The 20425-nt window shown below is 36.0% G+C and overlaps 1 protein-coding gene across 2 annotated transcripts in view; it reads right to left on the minus strand.

The window, feature by feature from the left end:
- Positions 1-4054: 4054 nt before the first annotated feature.
- The window catches only part of LOC134840541 (uncharacterized), a 37257-nt gene continuing 20886 nt past the window's right edge, over positions 4055-20425 (minus strand). Inside the window, exons 5-10 of one of the 2 annotated variants that reach the window (XM_063856422.1) lie at positions 19010-19036; positions 15513-15627; positions 9159-9379; positions 6294-7135; positions 5623-5896; positions 4055-5119 (exon numbers count right to left, since the gene is read on the minus strand). In XM_063856422.1, the coding sequence (XP_063712492.1) occupies positions 4584-5119; positions 5623-5896; positions 6294-7135; positions 9159-9379; positions 15513-15627; positions 19010-19036 (2015 nt within the window). In that variant the 3' untranslated portion in view covers positions 4055-4583. The remainder of the gene's footprint in view (positions 5120-5622; positions 5897-6293; positions 7136-9158; positions 9380-15512; positions 15628-19009; positions 19037-20425) is intronic. The other variant, XM_063856423.1, reaches the window with a different exon arrangement.

Raw genomic sequence — 20425 nt, forward strand, 5'->3', positions numbered from 1 at the left:
TGATACGACTTAATTCAGATACCGGGATTAAACTCAATTGAAAATTTTGATTAAGTAAACAAAAAAAGATAATTTTTATGACAAAGTTCCCTCCACATTCAATGTAATATACCTACTAAATGATTACTAAGTATTAATTATTAAATGAAAGAAAACAATATCCTAATTAAAAATTAATATCTTTAACAGAAAAATAGATTGCCATCACTAAATATCCCCAACGCTTATTTTTGAACCCACAAAACTTTTTTTTTTGAAAAATGTGTATTTGTTAGTTGAATGTTTGTTCGAACTTGAGCTTGGGGCAGTAAAACTTTTCAAATAATACACCAAATTTTGTCAATTATCTCCCAGGAAAGGAAAATCTAGTTCAATCTCGTTGATATCTCGAGATAAAAACTTTTCAAATGAGTCTGATCATTGTCAAATATGGAATAAGCCCCCAAAACCCAAAAAATCAGACAGAAGCAAACAAAATACTGATGACTGAAAAAATTTTAGACCATATACCTTTGTTTCATTTCTTTTTTGTTTTTGTCTAGTTTCGCATTTGAAAAGTTTCCACTTCTTTCGGATCTACAGTATGTTTGATAATAACAAGTTTCAATTCTAAAAACTTGATCGATTGTATTTAGATTTAAAATAACGTCTACATTTTTTGTTCTAAAATCTCAGCCGTCTTTACATGTAGTATCAAAAGAAAATGGTTGAAAGTTAATTAAAATGGCTAAGTTAGGCTTTATTATGAAGGTCCTATTGTTTTTTTTTATTTTTTAACCCCGCATGCAATTTTTTATAGGGTTGCAAATTCAAGAAACTTTTTCATGTGAAAACTCATCTCCAATGAAATAAAAGCTTCGCGATACAAAGGTTTGAGAGTAATTGTTTTGAACATGAGGGTATAAGTAGCTGAAAACTTGTTTGTTATATACCACTAGCTGGGGGCATTTTATTTCCTATTAGCTTATATCTTTTCTAACGGATTATATGACTCTAGTCCGCGTCTAGAAGAACCGTTGAACCACTAATTGATTAGTCCCGCTAATCCTAGTCAGTATCTTGGGTCGTCCGTACTTCTCGATCCGTATTTCTGAGTTTTTTTTGTCTCAAAACGATATCAATTTTCAGATTTTTTCTCCATTGCCCGCATCCAGTTTCAAGCGTTAATAACTGATAATAATATGATTTTAGTACCAGTATTACAAAAATTGAGAAAAAAATTGATTTTAATCAATTACTGATCGATTAGAATTTCTCTTTTTGAAATCAAATATAATCATTTATAAAACATTAGAATCGATTATAATCGATTATTTTAATCCGAATTTCTAACTTATTTGTTTTGCAGAAACAATCTTTTATAATTGATTATAATTATTTATAACCCCTTTTGTTTGCCCATTTTGTCTTCGACCTTCCACGTGAATTGTTTATATTTTATGCTTTTTGTAGACGTTGGCTCATGAGAAAAATGGGAAAATTGTTTTAGCAGTTTTCAAATCAATTCAAATTTATTATGTTTTTTTTTCATTTCCTCTTGATTATACTTTTTTAATGATGTACATTTTGAGTTTTTTTGAACACCAAAATATCAGCACACTGTTTTAGTTTCATGACTTCTATAAAAGAGTTTTTATCACCTACCGCGGGATTCTTTCAACTAATATGAAGGGATCTCTATGAAACTTATGTTTCGTAGTAAAACTTGTGTTCAGATGAACCAAAAAGTGACAAGACATCTTATTTTTAGAGATTTTTGACGAAAAAAACCATAATCTATTAAAATAGATTTTAATTGATTATAAGAGTTTATGCGAAATTATAATAGATTATAAGAGATTATAAAAGATTTTTGGAACGTTTATATTATTATAACGGCACAAAAAAAATGTTTTCATTATAATGGATTATAAATCGTTAAAACATCTAAATTTTGCGCTGAAAATTAATTGTAATTTTGATAAAAGTGCAATTATAATTGTAATATAATCGATTATTTTCTCTTTTTACTGAATGCGGATGCTTATCAAAATTTTTATTTGCAAATGTTCTAATAAGGAGTGTAATAAACAGTGTGTTTTTGTCCGCTTTTTAGACAACCCGTCCAATTGGCATGATTTATTTTAATATCCAATAAAATGGCACGAAAATAATGCCAGGTATCCAACAATGAAAAAATAAACAAAATCATTGCAGTATTTAAAAAGTTTAAAAAGCTAACTTTATATGTTCTATTGAAAGGTCAGCTGAAATATGATTCTGACGTTTGAGGCCCTTTTAGTAAAAGCAAATGCCAATATTGACGGGTGAATAAGATTTGGATCGAAAAGAGTTCTATTTGTTGATTCTTAACCTTAAGTAAACTATTGAGACAATAGTGTGTTATGTCAGTCATCGGTGACCAATATGTTAAAAAAAACAACCCGTGCTTGATTGAGGCCTAGTAAATTAGACCACAAGCAAATTAGACGACCGTAAAGAATCGGAATTTAAGGAAAACCAGTATTTATTCAGCCAAAAGTTAATTTAAGTCTGTAAACAAATTTCACGCAGTTTGACGCAAGTTTTTATCTAAATTCCGTTCATTTCTGATCGTCTAATTTGCTTGTCTTCTAATTTCTTAAATCCCAGGACGAAGTGTTTATTGTTTAGACTGCCTTGTGAAGTCTATGAAATACTTTTTGACTTTGAAACAAGGAGAAATTTTTAAAGAGAGCAAGAAAACTTTCGAAATTTATGTCCATATTGTTGAAATTTTTACCACTACGTTGGGCAAATGACATGCTTGTAGTTTTTGGTTTGGCATCAAGAAGACCAAAATATAACTAAATAGAACCTTATCCAACAATTTTCATCAATTTTTTTGCCGATTACGTGTTGATAGCTCAAAAAACCGCGCGTTAATTGTATGAAATTGGTGACTTTTAAACCCCAAGAATTTAACAAAAATATTGGATCTATCTTGCGACATATTAATTTTTGGCAGCATTAAAACCGACTACAAAAAACCATCAAAAGTAGACATTTTTTGAAAAATTGAACGTTTAAAGCTCAAGTTTGGTCAGTTCCTTCGAAAGTCAATTTATTTTTTGTTCGTTTTTTGTCAAACTTGACAAAAAAACAACTATCAGCGAAGCTCAATCTTTTATATTATAATTTTTTTCACTAAACCAACAGTTTGGCGCCATAATAATGTATGACAAGTCGGCGGCGTTAGCAGAAACTACTCAGCCTAAATTTTCTAAGTTTGTGTTTTTTCATCTCTTGGAGGCACGCTTGATTGGTAACCAATTGTTTTTCTTTCCTCAGTACAAAATACAGGATTTAAAGCTATGATATGCTTTTAATGCGAAGCTCTTCGTAGTTTAGATCATGCGACGAACTTATTATAGTTTCAAGTACTTTTTGTCACACAAATTTAGTGGCAAAAAACTACAAACAGATTGATATATCAAAAGGCAATTTTATAGTTGTCTCTTGATACCTCTTGACAACGACATTTTTAGGCCTGTTTTTGAAACATTTGCCTGCGCCGCAGAAAACTTTTGACACATTATGATAGTCTGAAAAGCTACTTGTGAAACTTTACTGCTCTATTTTTTCGAATGATTAAGCAGGGGTTTAGGAACTTAGACGACAAGAAAATTAGACGATCAGAAAATAACGGAATTTAGACAATAACTTGCGTGCAAATTCCGTTATTTTCCGATCGTCTAATTTGCTTGTCGTTTAAGTTCCTGAACCCCTGCTCAATCATTCGAAAAAATAGGGCAGTAAATTTTCACCACTAGCTTTTCAGACTATCATAATGTGAATTGTCTACTAGTTAATATTAATCATTCTGCAGCTTATGGTTTTTCTCGCTCATGAATAATCTTCTTGCATATATTTCTATACTTGTCTATCAGACAAAAGTGACATTTTATTTTTATGAGTACTGAGCGGATAATCGAAATCACAGCACGAAAGGACTGAAGCAGAGCAATTAAACTAATTTGTGTGACTATTTTCACATTTATTAAGTGTTCCAATGCAATCAACTACTTCTGTGATTTCAATTATCGCCTCAGTTGTCCAAAAATTCAATCACTTGCTAGCATATCATCTCAGTACAAATAGTGTTTTATACAACGAAAAACGAGACAAGACTTGATATGATAAAAATAACATACATTTCGTCATATACTGCTGGTGATATGAAACACGTTGGCACACAGCCTTGCCATCAGTTTCACTTAAAGATTCAATCACAACCCTATTCTTTATGGCTCAAAAAACTGCCGGATCATTGTTTTTTTTTTCAAATCAAGCATCTAAATAATCTGTTAAGTGAAAGAATTTACAGTCAGATACGCAGGTGGGGTGCTTGAAATTGTCGCACTGCAATAAATGTTCAGTTTCAGTTAGTACACAAAAAACTATAAAAATATAACTCAGAATTTAGAAAAATACCATTTCAGTTCGAATTGCAGTAATCCGGACAAACTGAGAGCATCGACTAAAACCCCAATATGTACAATTGATTATTTTTTTTGGTTTAAGCAAAAAATATATATAATCGATGCGCAGTTTTTGGGACAAATTCAGCAAGCTTTTCCGAATAGAAGAATCTTGAGCAAGTTAATTGTGAGCACCGCAATCTCCAGGAAAGTCAACACGCTCCACCCGATCCACAGACCGATGTTGCCGCCAAAATCCGACATCAAGTTGGTCATAGTGTAGCTGGGACTCTCTTTCAGCAGTTGGAAGTTCAACTCCTCGAAAAACACTTCGACTCGGAGGAACTGTTTGCGAAGCTCCTTGGCGAGTTCTCTCGTGTCGGACAGCATGGCGCCATTGGAGCTGTCTCCGAGAAGATCCCACAGGTACTGCTGGATTACCTCACTCTCGCTGTTCTTACGTAACACCTGCACCAAATAAGGTGTGAACTGAGGCGACGGCCACTCGGTGGAGCTGGAGGCGTACTGGTAGACGTCTGAGTCGCACTGGGAGTAGCAGGGACAGGTGAGGTTGCTGCTCCTGTACTGGCTGTAGATGTCCCGCACACAATCGCGCTGTGTAACATTCCACATGCTGCACATGGCATTGTCCCCATCGTCTCTGTTTTGGTTGAAGCCCTCTGCAAAATAGTCACTGTTATTGAAACAAAATTATACACTATCGAATTTATGACACAAGTCCTCTAGTTTAATAGAAACATAAGCTCTTCAATAAGAGACGGATATATAATTTTAAAAACTAAAACGGCTAATTGCATGGATCAAAAACACACCCAATTCAGTCGAAAATTTTTTGATTAATTTTATTCAACCAATTCGAATTTTGGTCAAGATAAAAACCATTTTTTGGGAACTTATGAAGCGATTTCAGCAAAGATATGCAGTTTTGGCGCTCTCGTTGTTTTATAAAAACTGGTGCCAAAGGAGCTCGTCGAGAAAATTTAAAAACAGATCGGCAAATTGGATGCCATGAAAAAACGTGGCCTCAGTTGTAACAATCGGAAATGTGAACAAAAAATTACTTATAAAAAAATCACAGGTGGGGGGACAAGCATTGGGGGGGGGGGGGGGGGGGGGGGGGGGGGGGTGTTGGAGGAAGAGCTTTTATTTGTTTTGAGCTCACCGAGGTAGTGATCGGTGCAGTCGCATCTGTCGTAGATGTAAGTCTGCACGCAGTACACTTCGCATATCTTCTGGCTGTAGAAGGGCCACGTGTCCAGGAACTTGTCTGAGAAGTCGATCGCATCTGTGGGCCAGCTGGCGTGGCACGTGCCGTAGTTGCCGCCCCTCCGTTGGATCTGCTCCTGTCGCATGGCAACCCGAGTGTTGTAGCCCACTGCCAGTTGGATGCCCTCCGATTCGGGGAGGGGCACCGCGTTAGGGCTGGTCAGAAGCACCTAAATTTAAAACAAGGGCCCACATTGGAGAGCGACGTGGAACTTGTTAGTAACGTGAAATTTCTTTAAAGGTCGACCGAATTTTTATTCCAAGCTCTCTAGAACAACTAATATAGAAATTCTTAATCAAATTTTCTGCACCTTAATCGTTTTAAGATTTCTTTGATCTCTTTTGAAAACTTTTGACCAAAACATGGATTTTCAAAACCCGCTTTTCAGATTAAATCAGTACGCAATGTCGGCAGATTTTTTCAGAACAATACTTGGCTCAAAATTGTAAAGGCCAATTCCTCTACTTTCGCCTAATTTCCAGACTATCGCGACTGATTTGAACTCTAAGCCGTGTCGGGGCGAAATAGGTAGAATCGAAGAAAAACAGATTTGAGTCATGAGTTACCTGGGCGCCAACATTCTGGCTAAGGACACCAATGTACTCTTCCTCGTCAATGAAAAGAGTCACTTTCAGTCCGTACTCCTGCCCAGTCCTAGAGGTGCTGCGGATGCCCTGGAAACTTCCGTCTGACATGACACTCTGCTCGAAGATTGTGTTGAACAGGAAACAATTGCCATACTTCGGGTTCTGGTAAGTCTGAAAACTATCATAGCTGCACACTCTTCCGTCGAACGTGCACTGCGCTATGAAATCCACCGCTTGAGTTCCGAAAAACTTCACTTCGTTCTGCGTGAACAGAGCAAAGGAGCGGAAGTCCGAATAGTCCGGCTTGTTAGATTTTTCATACGCCTCAATCCAGTCGTAAGGCGCCATATTGTCATCATAATGATCGTAGGGGTCGTAGGAATTGTACCAAGTGTCATAGTTTTCCCAGAAGTTGACGTCGTAATTGATGTCATCCCCATAATTTGCGGGATCGTAGTCGGCAGATGCTGTGCGCCTCTTTCGAGCCGACTTCTCTCGAAACTTCCGCTCCAGTGTTTTCTGAGTGCGAGCTGAGATGTCTCTCCTTGCTCGCTTTTTTGTAACTGGGCTGGAAGTGACTGTCAGGTTGAATCCAGGCCAGCCATAGGACCTGTCAGTGACGAAGCGAATGAAGAGTTCGTTGGCGGTGGTGTCGAAGCCAGTGGGTGATGTCTGGTCGCCGCACACTCGTCCAGTGCCGTCCACTTTGATCATGGGGTCTCCGGGTCCGCCCCCGTCTCTGAAGTTGAGGTAGTCCCTGCACTCTCCCTGGTCTATTTCCACTTCCATGTGGTTGAAAGTGACAGAGATTTTAGTTCCAGCTGGAAAAATAACAAAAAGGTTCGATGCTTTTCAAAAATTGACAGTTTGTCAAATACCATGTTCAATTCCCTACAAGACATCGGCCAGATTTTTGCGGAAAGCGTTTCCATTTTTTTGCGAAGCTCTGGATGTTCCGACTGGTTTTTAAGGTCTATGGAGCAGTAATAACATGAAAAAATTAAATGTAATAAAATGAAACGATTTTTTTTTAATTTGAGATTTTTTGCAAAAATCATCCTCCAACACGCCATTTAAAGTACAAAATGATAAATTTAGCTCCTAGTAACAAATCAATTATGGCAAATAAGCTTCATTTAACCAATTTGGAACAATTTCTAAGACGGATTAATTCTCCTCTTACGCGTTAGTAGTGCGAAATATATCGCGCGTTAATTGTCCCAAATTACTCTTACGCGTTAGTAGTGCGAAATATATCGCGCGTTAATTGTCCCAAATTAGTCTAAATGGCTATCTTTAAACCCCCCTAATTTGACAAAAAGTGATCACAGGTGAAATATCTTTTCAAATTTAAGCTCAACACAACATTAGCGTTAAAAATAGCCAGTTAAAAAGCCGAAATTTTTCTTTAAAAAAAACACTCTGAGCACAAATATTCGGTTATTTTCGTTACAAAATTCGGAACAAAAACTCAACTCAAAGGCCCTTATACATCACGAGACAAGCCTCTAAACTTATTGTTCCGACTTTAGAAGAAAACGGAATATCTATGTTCGGCGTGGTTTTTTTATTCAGTCAATTTCCACCGATCGAAATAATTATTTTCAACAAAATTTTTTTATACTCCATGAAGATATTGACTTCTTGAGTTCAAATGTAAAAAGATATTTCACCTCCGATTATTTTTTGTAAAGTTCTGGGGTTTGAAAGTTGCCAAATTTGCCATGTTCTGGACTAAATTATGTGCGCTTTGAAGAGTTAATTCATAATGCTGAGAGCGTAACGCGAACTATTTATGACTTATCCCGCACAACAAAATCATTCCAAAATGAATCGATGCTGGCTAGATGTGAATTAAGAGACACTCGGAACATTCAGGTCTTTGCCCTGATATACGAACATTTCCAATTAAAGTTTGACTTGCCATCGTCTCGTACATATACATCGTAACGTAGATTTTGTCGGCATATAAGATATGCAGTAGAATCCTCAACAAGCAAAAATTGTAAGTCTAAGTGCATTCGGTAATTTGTTACTGGATTCCGCAAAAAAGGCAGATTCTGCTAACAAATAGTGGATTCCGTAAACAAGGAGGTGCGGATTCCTCATCAAGCTACATCCACTAAACACATGTATAACGTTTTGTCTATGATTTTGACGGAATATTTTTAATTATTCAAAAGGTATTGTCCCGGGCTTAAATTTGAAAAGATAATTTACCTGTGATCATTATTTGTAAAGTTCTGGGGGCTTAAAGATTGCCATTTTGGCCAACTTGGGACCATTACCACGCAATACATTGCGCGCTATTCACGCGTAAGCGGAGATTTGATCCGTCTTAAAAATCGTTCCAAATTGGTTGAAGGAAGCTCTTTTGTCATAATTGATTTGTTACTAGGAGCGAAATCTATCACTCTGTGCTTTATATGGCGAGTGGGGGGATCTTTTCAAATTTAAAAAATTTCAAATTTCGTTTTATTTTTTTAAACATTTAATACATAAACAAGAGTAGCTGGTTGGTGTGTTAGTAGCGCAAACTGTTTCGTCAGGCTCAGTCATCAATAAAAAAAACCAAAAAAATTCGATTTATAATTGAAAGTGCTTTTATATGTTACCACACAACGTGGACACTACGTGAGTTTTTTGTTGGGTACCAGATCTTGCGTTAAAACTCACCCTACGCAATAATTCTAGCCACTTGTTTAAGAGTGGTTGGAACAATAACTGTTTTCAGAAACTTGAGTCACTGAACACATTCTAGTTTTTTGAAAATTCAATATTCGAGGTTTCCAAGCTGTGTAAAAAACTCAGTGTGAGCGAGTATGTTGAAGCGTGGATGCTTACCGGCTGAAGTGACTGTCCACTCGCAAGTCTTGTCGTTATCATATCCATTCGGGTAATCTGGGCTGAGAATTTCCTGGGGCACAGAAGTGGTGAGAGCCACTGCACTCCCACAGTCCAGCACTTCCACACAGCCTATGTGGGGGGACTCGTCGAAGCCATTGGAGCACTCGATGGAGTCGTCACAGGGCGCCGCACACACTGGCTCATCCGTGCGATTACACCTGCACACACATTGAAACAAAAGTACACCTGCAGGGGTGCAATTGAGCAAATACAGATGTATAAACAGTAGAAAAACCAAACGCCAGTCGGTCAACCATTGCACAATAATTGCACATAAACAGACTATTTGAACTTCATAAGTCTTTTCGTTAAATTTTGTCCTCTATGTCCGAAGAAAGGTAGCCGAATTGAAATGGGGGGGGGCGGTTGTTCAATTGGTGGACAAGCATATTGGCATGCCAAGTGAAAATAAAAACTCATTTGGCTCTCTCGCTATTTCAAGGCTTGTGTAGTGAACTTTTAAACTTTATACAGCGTAAGTTTCCCCGAAAATTTAACGTTGCGAAATTGAAATTTTAGTTCCAGCAAAAAAAGCATTTAGTAAAAAACACAAGAAAGTTCAAAATTATATTTGTTCGTCAGATTTATTCAAATTTGCCAAGCCAATCCGCATGATTAAAGCCACATAAGGTTGTTGCAACGTCTCTACTGAACTCATCTCTCCCTTTAGAACGAGTTGAAACAATTTTAGAACTAGCAATAATCATTAGTCTCGGCAAAACGACGGTTTTTATGAATGGAGGGGAGGAGAAACAAAAGGGCTAACAAAACGAACCAGCAGACAAACAAAAATCGAGATAAAAACACTGCCAAGACCGAGACATGTCCTACGAATGCCCAAAGACCGCATCTTACAAATGGGTTTTAGGCCACTGACGTCATGAAAGAGAAGATTGAAAAGCATCGGAAAACATTATTACTGGCTGGAGAAAATATTTATTACCCGTGGGGAAATATTTTCCCCAGTTTTACTGGTTTACAACTTTCTAAATGACATGGCACATTTCCCCACGCATTATTACCCGCTGCAACGAATCGAAAATATTTCTGGGAAGCACTGAGAGTTATCAACGGCAAAACTCAACGGAGTTGTCAACGGAGAGTTATCGACGTCAAAAATGACAGAACCACCCCTCCTAAAGGACCGAAGCTAAAAAATGGCACACCCTTTTGTTGTAGGTGGGGAGAATGTAGAAAAGAACGCAAACGTCAGGCGGACGTGTACAACCCAACCAAAGAACGCATCGATTAACAGGGAAGAATTTATAATGTCACAGCTGCGAGGCTACGGCGCGACACGAGAAAGCCTGGATTAGAAACTCCACTATCCAAGGCCCAAGGCTTAGAAGAAAAGAAAAAGAAAAAGAAGAAGAAAAAGAAGAACAAGAAGAAGAAGAAGAGGAAGAACAACAAGAAGAAAAGAAGAAGAAGAGGAAGAAGTAGAGAAAGCAGAAGAAGAAGAAGAAGAAGAAGAAGATGAAGAAGAACAAGAAGAAGAAGAGGAAGAACAACAAGAAGAAAAGAAGAAGAAGAGGAAGAACATTAAGAAGAAAAGAAGAAGAAGAACAAGAAGAAGAAGAGGAAGAACAACAAGAAGAAAAGAAGAAGAGGAAGAAGTAGAGAAAGCAGAAGAAGAAGAAGAAGAAGAAGAAGAAGATGAAGAAGAACAAGAAGAAGAAGAGGAAGAACAACAAGAAGAAAAGAAGAAGAGGAAGAAGAACAAGAAGAAGAAGAGGAAGAACAACAAGAAGAAAAGAAGAAGAAGAACAAGAAGAAGAAGAAGAAGAACAACAAGAAGAAAAGAAGAAGAAGAGGAAGAACAACAAGAAGAAAAGAAGAAGAAGAGGAAGAAGTAGAGAAAGCAGAAGAAGAAGAAGATGAAGAAGATGAAGAAGAACAAGAAGAAGAAGAGGAAGAACAACAAGAAGAAAAGAAGAAGAAGAGGAAGAACATTAAGAAGAAAAGAAGAAGAAGAACAAGAAGAAGAAGAGGAAGAACAACAAGAAGCAAAGAAGAAGAGGAAGAAGTAGAGAAAGCAGAAGAAGAAGAAGAAGAAGAAGAAGAAGATGAAGAAGAACAAGAAGAAGAAGAGGAAGAACAACAAGAAGAAAAGAAGAAGAGGAAGAAGAACAAGAAGAAGAAGAGGAAGAACAACAAGAAGAAAAGAAGAAGAAGAACAAGAAGAAGAAGAGGAAGAACATTAAGAAGAAAAGAAGAAGAAGAACAAGAAGAAGAAGAGGAAGAACAACAAGAAGAAAAGAAGAAGAGGAAGAAGTAGAGAAAGCAGAAGAAGAAGAAGAAGAAGAAGAAGAAGAAGATGAAGAAGAACAAGAAGAAGAAGAGGAAGAACAACAAGAAGAAAAGAAGAAGAGGAAGAAGAACAAGAAGAAGAAGAGGAAGAACAACAAGTAGAAAAGAAGAAGAAGAACAAGAAGAAGAAGAGGAAGAACAACAAGAAGAAAAGAAGAAGAAGAGGAAGAAGTAGAGAAAGAAGAAGAAAAAGAAGAACAAGAAGAAGAAGAAGAAGAGGAAGAACAACAAGAAGAAAAGAAGAAGAAGAGGAAGAAGTAGAGAAAGCAGAAGAAGAAGAAGAAGAAGAAGATGAAGAAGAACAAGAATAAGAAGAGGAAGAACAACAAGAAGAAAAGAAGAAGAAGAGGAAGAACATTAAGAAGAAAAGAAGAAGAAGAAGAACAAGAAGAAGAAGAGGAAGAACAACAAGAAGAAAAGAAGAAGAGGAAGAAGTAGAGAAAGCAGAAGAAGAAGAAGAAGAAGAAGAAGAAGATGAAGAAGAACAAGAAGAAGAAGAGGAAGAACAACAAGAAGAAAAGAAGAAGAAGATGAAGAAGAGGAAGAACAACAAGAAGAAAAGAAGAAGAAGATGAAGAAGAACAAGAAGAAGAAGAGGAAGAACAACAAGAAGAAAAGAAGAACAAGAAGAAGAAGAGGAAGAACAACAAGAAGAAAAGAAGAAGAAGAGGAAGAACATTAAGAAGAAAAGAAGAAGAAGAACAAGAAGAAGAAGAGGAAGAACAACAAGAAGAAAAGAAGAAGAGGAAGAAGTAGAGAAAGCAGAAGAAGAAGAAGAAGAAGAAGAAGAAGAAGACGAAGAAGAACAAGAAGAAGAAGAGGAAGAACAACAAGAAGAAAAGAAGAAGAGGAAGAAGAACAAGAAGAAGAAGAGGAAAAACAACAAGAAGAAAAGAAGAAGAAGAACAAGAAGAAGAAGAGGAAGAACAACAAGAAGAAAAGAAGAAGAAGAGGAAGAAGTAGAGAAAGCAGAAGAAGAAGAAGAAGAAGAAGAAGAAGAAGAAGATGAAGAAGAACAAGAAGAAAAAGAGGAAGAACAACAAGAAGAAAAGAAGAAGAGGAAGAAGAACAAGAAGAAGAAGAGGAAGAACAACAAGAAGAAAAGAAGAAGAAGAACAAGAAGAAGAAGAGGAAGAACAACAAGAAGAAAAGAAGAAGAAGAGGAAGAAGTAGAGAAAGCAGAAGAAGAAGAAGAAGAAGAAGAAGAAGAAGAAGATGAAGAAGAGGAAGAACAACAAGAAGAAAAGAAGAAGAAGAGGAAGAACATTAAGAAGAAAAGAAGAAGAAGAACAAGAAGAAGAAGAGGAAGAACAACAAGAAGCAAAGAAGAAGAGGAAGAAGTAGAGAAAGCAGAAGAAGAAGAAGAAGAAGAAGAAGAAGATGAAGAAGAAGAAGAGGAAGAACAACAAGAAGAAAAGAAGAAGAGGAAGAAGAACAAGAAGAAGAAGAGGAAGAACAACAAGAAGAAAAGAAGAAGAAGAACAAGAAGAAGAAGAGGAAGTACATTAAGAAGAAAAGAAGAAGAAGAACAAGAAGAAGAAGAGGAAGAACAACAAGAAGAAAAGAAGAAGAGGAAGAAGTAGAGAAAGCAGAAGAAGAAGAAGAAGAAGAAGATGAAGAAGAACAAGTAGAAGAAGAGGAAGAACAACAAGAACAAAAGAAGAAGAGGAAGAAGAACAAGAAGAAGAAGAGGAAGAACAACAAGTAGAAAAGAAGAAGAAGAACAAGAAGAAGAAGAGGAAGAACAACAAGAAGAAAAGAAGAAGAAGAGGAAGAAGTAGAGAAAGAAGAAGAAAAAGAAGAACAAGAAGAAGAAGAAGAAGAGGAAGAACAACAAGAAGAAAAGAAGAAGAAGAGGAAGAAGTAGAGAAAGCAGAAGAAGAAGAAGAAGATGAAGAAGAACAAGAAGAAGAAGAGGAAGAACAACAAGAAGAAAAGAAGAAGAAGAGGAAGAACATTAAGAAGAAAAGAAGAAGAAGAAGAACAAGAAGAAGAAGAGGAAGAACAACAAGAAGAAAAGAAGAAGAGGAAGAAGTAGAGAAAGCAGAAGAAGAAGAAGAAGAAGAAGAAGATGAAGAAGAACAAGAAGAAGAAGAGGAAGAACAACAAGAAGAAAAGAAGAAGAAGATGAAGAAGAGGAAGAACAACAAGAAGAAAAGAAGAAGAAGATGAAGAAGAACAAGAAGAAGAAGAGGAAGAACAACAAGAAGAAAAGAAGAACAAGAAGAAGAAGAGGAAGAACAACAAGAAGAAAAGAAGAAGAAGAGGAAGAACATTAAGAAGAAAAGAAGAAGAAGAACAAGAAGAAGAAGAGGAAGAACAACAAGAAGAAAAGAAGAAGAGGAAGAAGTAGAGAAAGCAGAAGAAGAAGAAGAAGAAGAAGAAGAAGAAGAAGAAGACGAAGAAGAACAAGAAGAAGAAGAGGAAGAACAACAAGAAGAAAAGAAGAAGAGGAAGAAGAACAAGAAGAAGAAGAGGAAAAACAACAAGAAGAAAAGAAGAAGAAGAACAAGAAGAAGAAGAGGAAGAACAACAAGAAGAAAAGAAGAAGAAGAGGAAGAAGTAGAGAAAGCAGAAGAAGAAGAAGAAGAAGAAGAAGAAGAAGAAGAAGATGAAGAAGAACAAGAAGAAAAAGAGGAAGAACAACAAGAAGAAAAGAAGAAGAGGAAGAAGAAGAAGAGGAAGAACAACAAGAAGAAAAGAAGAAGAAGAACAAGAAGAAGAAGAGGAAGAACAACAAGAAGAAAAGAAGAAGAAGAGGAAGAAGTAGAGAAAGCAGAAGAAGAAGAAGAAGAAGAAGAAGAAGAAGATGAAGAAGAGGAAGAACAAGAAGAAGAAAAGAAGAAAAGAGGAAGAACAACAAGAAGAAAAGAAGAAGAAGATGAAGAAGAGGAAGAACAACAAGAAGAAAAGAAGAAGAAGATGAAGAAGAACAAGAAGAAGAAGAGGAAGAACAACAAGAAGAAAAGAAGAACAAGAAGAAGAAGAGGAAGAACAACAAGAAGAAAAGAAGAAGAAGATGAAGAAGAACAAGAAGAAGAAGAGGAAGAACAACAAGAAGAAAAGAAGAAGAAGAACAAGAAGAAGAAGAGGAAGAACAACAAGAAGAAAAGAAGAGGAAGAAGTAGAGAAAGCAGAAGAAGAAGAAGAAGAAGAAGAAGATGAAGAAGAGAAAGAACAAGAAGAAGAAAAGAAGAAAAGAGGAAGAAGTAGAAAAAGAAAAAGAAAAAAAAGAAGAAGAAGAAAAAGAAGAAGGAAAAGAAGAAGAAGAAAAGGAAGAAGAAGAACAACCGGAAGAAAATAAGAAGAAGAGGAAGAACAAGAAGAAGAAAAGAAAAAGAAGAAGAAGAAGAAGAAGAAGAAGAAGAAAAGAAAAAGAAGAAGAAGAAGAAGAAGAAGAAGAAGAAGTAATGAAGAAGAAGAGGAAGAACAAGAAGAAGAAAAGAAGAAAAAGAAGAAGAAGAAGAAGAAGTAGAAAAAGAAGAAGAAGAAAAGGAAAAAGAAGAAGAAGAAGAAGAGAAAGAACGAGAAGAAGAAGAAGAAAAAAAAGAAGAAGAAAAGGAAAAACAAGAAGAAAAAAAACAAGAAGAAGAAAAAAGGAAAAGAAAAAGAAGAAGAAAAAAAAACAAGAAGAAGAAAAAAGAAGAAGAAGAAGAAGAAGAAGAAGAGGAGGAAGAAGAAGAGGAAGATGCGAGGAGGGGGGAGTTCTTGACTATTGTTCAGTTTTACTGGTTTACAACTTTCTAAATGACATGGCACATTTCCCCACGCAAACTCCGAGTTTCTTTGTTCATAGTTTCTTATGTTCATGTTTTTAAGTGGCAGTTGTGTGAAAACACAGACAGAGATGGCTTTGACCGACTGGCTACAATCAAAATGGCCATATTTTTGTGTTATACATCCATACAATTGCTTCGAAGCGGGGGGGGGCATGATAACATGTCTCAAATGAGAAAGAGAGCAGGCAAGCCTCCTCCCCACCTGACATATCCGTCTTCGCAGTAGTTGTCTGTGTTGTGCTGACTGTACCCCATGTTCTGGGTGGGGTTAGTGTACCCTGTGCAGTTCACTTTCTCCCCAGTTGTGTAGTTATTTGCTGAAAAGAAGAAGACACACTTCAAAAATATGCAGCAAATAATGCAAATAAAATATAATTTTAGAAATTCTACATTCTACAACCAAACACAATCTGGAGTGTCTCAAAGCTACTTGAAAAAAAATAGTGATGAAATGTTTGAAAATCAATCTGCTATGTGAATGTATGTGATGTGTATGTTTGTGGGTGTGGGTGTGCTTGTCCATTACCGTCAGTACTCCCAATCAGATCAGGTAAGCCTAATCAGGTGAGCGAGTTCGCAATAGATTTTTAAAACTAGTACATGTATTTGTTTCATTTGTATCACGCATTTGGCGTATACAAATACTTAATATTAAAAACCTACACGCCCCCATCAACCAAGTGAACTATAGCTCCCCAAACAAAAGACAAGACTAAACTACTAAACAACAAAAACATCCCCCGCCCCTAAATCAATTGGTGGCGTGGGGAGACGGTTTGAATTACTATTTTGATGGCTCGCTTCCCGTTTCCCACATAACCTCTCGAAAGTTCCGATCAGGGATTCAGCCCTCTGACAACCCAGAGGTTACTCCTTCTTGGTGCACTTTGTATTAGATCTATTTTTGATCGATCTACCCAAAAAATTTTCTGAGTTCACCATTTCAGGTGTCATTACAAATTTTAGAGCATTTCTATCAAAAGTTTGAGGGAAAAAACGTTTTTTTTCTCAGTCGAAGGTTTTGTCATGATCACATTTCGTCTAAAGTCAACCCAAATAGAGAAAAAAAGTTTTGAATTTCAAGTTTTATGCATTTTGTCAGAATTATTTAAATGAGCACTGTAACTTTAAAACTGTCACCAAACTGCCATCAGTAAAAACCATTTAAGTTTTCGAAAAAACTCCAAAGCTTATAAGCAATCTTATCAGTAACGCAATTAATTTTAAAATCAACTGCTGATTAAAGTTTGCAGCTTTCATTCATTTCAAAAAGACAGTTGATACCATTCGCCATGAATTTCTATTGAAACAAATTATGGCTTTCACCGTGAAATAAATGCATTATTAAGTTCATAGCTTTGCAATCGAAAATAGTTTGAGATAGACCTTTCATTTGAGGTGTCCCCACATAAATGCCGTCCACTGATGGTGCAGATTAAAAGATTACTCTTAACGATGCAATTTGGGACTGATAAAAAATGTGATTTTTCAATGGGAGCTGACAGGATGGGTTGAAAAAGACAATTCAATTATTTTGCCACATGTAGTAATGAGTAACCTAAATACACTTTAAAGATTGACTAGATTTGCAAAGGATTGGCTCAATTCAATGAAATACATTTTCAGGCAAGATACTTTTTCTCAACAAATTCATCACTTTTGTGTCATAATGCGTGCCTTTTAAGGTTTATCGAGCAGTAATAATATGAAAAAATTAAATATAATAAAACAAATTGGAATTTTTTTTTTCTAAAATTTGAAATTTTTAAAGAAAATCATCGCCCCACACGCCATATAAAGTACAAACGAATAATTTCGCTCCTTGTAACAAAACAATTATGGATCTACTTAACAATTGCCCACCCACCTTTTAAGAAAGGGGGGCAAGCAATTGTTAAGTAGATTAAAATAACGCATTTTCGACAAATCAGAATGCAGCAAAATTCCAATTCTCAATAGAAAGCTTAGTGCTAATTTACTGCTTTTATTCATAGGGGTGGTAATTCTTAAGTAGATACCTGGCTTTTTTTCCTTTTTCCCCCACCTGCAAAATTTTTACAGTAATTTTTCTGTTCACATTCTCGGATTGTTATCAAATTGGGCATACGGACTATTTAGGCCCTGAGAAACATATTTAGTCTTCATAATCAACCTTGTAAAACCACTCGTTACACCATGAAGTCTATACCTATGTAAGGTGAAGGGGAAAAGGGAAAAAGAGCCAGATACCTAAGGGGGGGCAATTGCTAAGTAGATTCACAATTATGGCAAAAAAGCTTCCTTCAGCCAATTTGGAATGATTTCTATGACGGATTAAATCTCCACTTACGCGTTAATAGCTCGAAATATATCGCGCGTAAATTGTCCCAAATTGGACAAAATGCTAGTCTTTAGACCCCCATAACTTTTTGAAAAATGATCACAGGTGAAATATCTTTTCAAATTTAAGCTCAGGACAACATTACCTTTTGAATGATATAAAAAAATTCCGTCAAAAATGGCTAGTTAAAAAGTCGAAACTTGTCTGAAGAAAAAAAAAACCCACCCGAGCACAAATATTCCGTTACTTTTGTATCGTTAAGTTATGGGGGTTTAAAGATTGCCATTTTGGCCAGCCACTATCTGACCTTTACCACGCGATACATTTCGCGCTATTCACGCGTAAGCGGAGATTTAATCCGTCTAAGAAATCGTTCCAAATTGGTTGAAGGAAGCTTGTTTGCCATACTTGAACTGTTACTAGAAGCGAAGTGTATCATCTTGTATTTTGTATGGCGTGTGGGGGGATGATTTTCAGATTTTCATTTATAAAATCTCAAGTTTTTTTACAAAATTTTTTTCATTTTATTTTCTTTTTTTTTTAACATTTTTTATATTTTTTGAAGTAATTACTGCTTCATAGACCTTAAAAGGCAGTCGGAACATTGAGGGCTTTGCCCTGATACGAACCGTCTTGTTTCATATCGAGTAACTGTTGCTATCTTCGCCTTTTTGTGGGTGTGTGGTATGGGGGCGGGGGTATAATTATAAGATTGAATTTCAAGTTGGAGCCTTAAGCCAATCAGAATGGATATTTCAGATGCAGGGACAAGCTAATTGAAATGTGGAAGATAATAAAATGGTTGCTTTTTTGAGAGACCTGATCTAAGAATTGAACTGCAGTATGAAGCAATCATGAAATGATGACATTACATGGGTGCACAGGTAATGATTAAATACACTGACACAATGGGTGCAGCAAACGCATCAGAAGTTGCGTCGGCGTTGATTTTTTTCAAGATTTAATAATCACGAGACAAAATGATTCAAAATTTCTAATTTAGCAGTTAAACTGCCTTGCCTAAATTAATGCAGGCTTGCAGTGGTGGTTTTTCAGAGCGTTCGCTTCTTCTCAGGAATTGGACCCTTTCACTACGCAAAGGCTCCTAATTCACTCACTTTGGATCATCAGTTGTTGAATGCCAATTCTAAAATTTTTTCATTGCCAATATTCATATAGGGTTGGTAAAAACTTTTTTTTATAATATTTTTTGGTCAATTTCTTTTATGTTTTTCAGAAATCCTTTTCCTAGTTTTGTAAAAAAACAGGATACGCCCGAGCAGTGCCATCCGAAGAAGAGGCAAAAGTTGTTGTCAGTCTTTTAGCCGACATTTACATTTAGTTATTCGATGTTAGACTGATATTGAGTGATACCATACCTGCTGTGTCCAGCAAATCAAGAACGACTATAAAATATAAAACTAAAATAGTTTCACAGCCTAAAATGAATTCAAGTAAACCACTTTCCACAAGACTCTATTGAGTTCGGATAAAGAAGCCGAAGTATAAACGAGCCGAAAACGAGCTTAGATAAGTTAGACAGCCAACATTATTCGATTATTGATTGAGTTAGCTTCATTTTCTCAATTGTTGCACAATTGCTACCTATAATTATTATGCAATCGGGCTGTATTTTTGACTGGTTTGTAAGATTTTTGGTTCATACTTCTATTAGTTCACATACATCGACTGAAAAAAGGAAACAAGAATTTTGAAGTTTGAAATAATATTCATTCTAATGGATTAAACACGGTTTTAAAATTTTGCAGCTTTTTCTGCATTACTCAATTTCTACGCAGTTTCTAACCCTGCTCACTCGTTTATTTTTTGCAACACGACATTCTTTACGTTTTAAACATCCCCCTCCTTACTTTCAAGCCGCATTAAACCCGCGCATATCCTTTTAACTTCCTCCAACATTTATTCCCTCCCTCTAACCTAAATAAGCGAAGGGGTTAGTGGGGGATGTTGTCGTGAAAACGGTTAAATATATGTTAATTGTACTTTGATTGGAAATCTGCAAAAAAAAGAGAAAAATGACAGAAACTAACATCAGGAATTATTTTGGCCTTCAAAATCAGCGCTTTCTTGGCCATCAGCGCTTTCTTAATTGCACAGGGTGTTTCAGATAGATGTAATATGTAATTAAGCTTTTAGTTTCACGATGAATCACCATATGAAAAAAACTTTTTTGAGAAAACCTGCCTAAGATATAGCCATTTCGTGCCAATGAGTCAAAGATTTAATTCAACAACATATTCACACGTTTTTTTTTGCGATTTAATGACTTTTTACTACATTTGTGCTGAACAAGATACTATAGTGCTGAATTGAAACAACCGGATGAAACGAAGTATAATTGAATTTTCCAACTCGTTTTTTCTCAATTTCAACAGTATTTGCCGAAAAACGACGAAGACAAAATCAGCTTACAGTTGTACTAGCTTTTTATGTGCAATTTTTTTGCAAGTTTTTGAACTAAAATTACACCCTTAGAAAAGAACAATTCAGTTTGTTCAAAATTGAGGACGATAGAAGATCATTTGATATAAAATTAACAACAACTTGGCCTGTGCACGCCTCAATTTTGAACAAATTGAATTGACCAGTTTCAAGAGCGTAATTCTGGTTCAAAAACTTGCAAAAAATTGCACCGTAAAAAGCTGGTAAGGTTTCAAGCAATATTTGTCCTCATTACTTTGTTTTCGGCCAAATACTGCTGAAATTGAGAAAAACGAGTTTGAAAATTCAGTTTTAATTCAATTCATCCGGTTGTCTCAATTCAGCACTATAGT

The sequence above is a fragment of the Symsagittifera roscoffensis genome, chromosome 2 (assembly GCF_963678635.1).
Source record: "Symsagittifera roscoffensis chromosome 2, txSymRosc1.1, whole genome shotgun sequence".
NCBI lineage: Eukaryota > Metazoa > Xenacoelomorpha > Acoela > Convolutidae > Symsagittifera > Symsagittifera roscoffensis.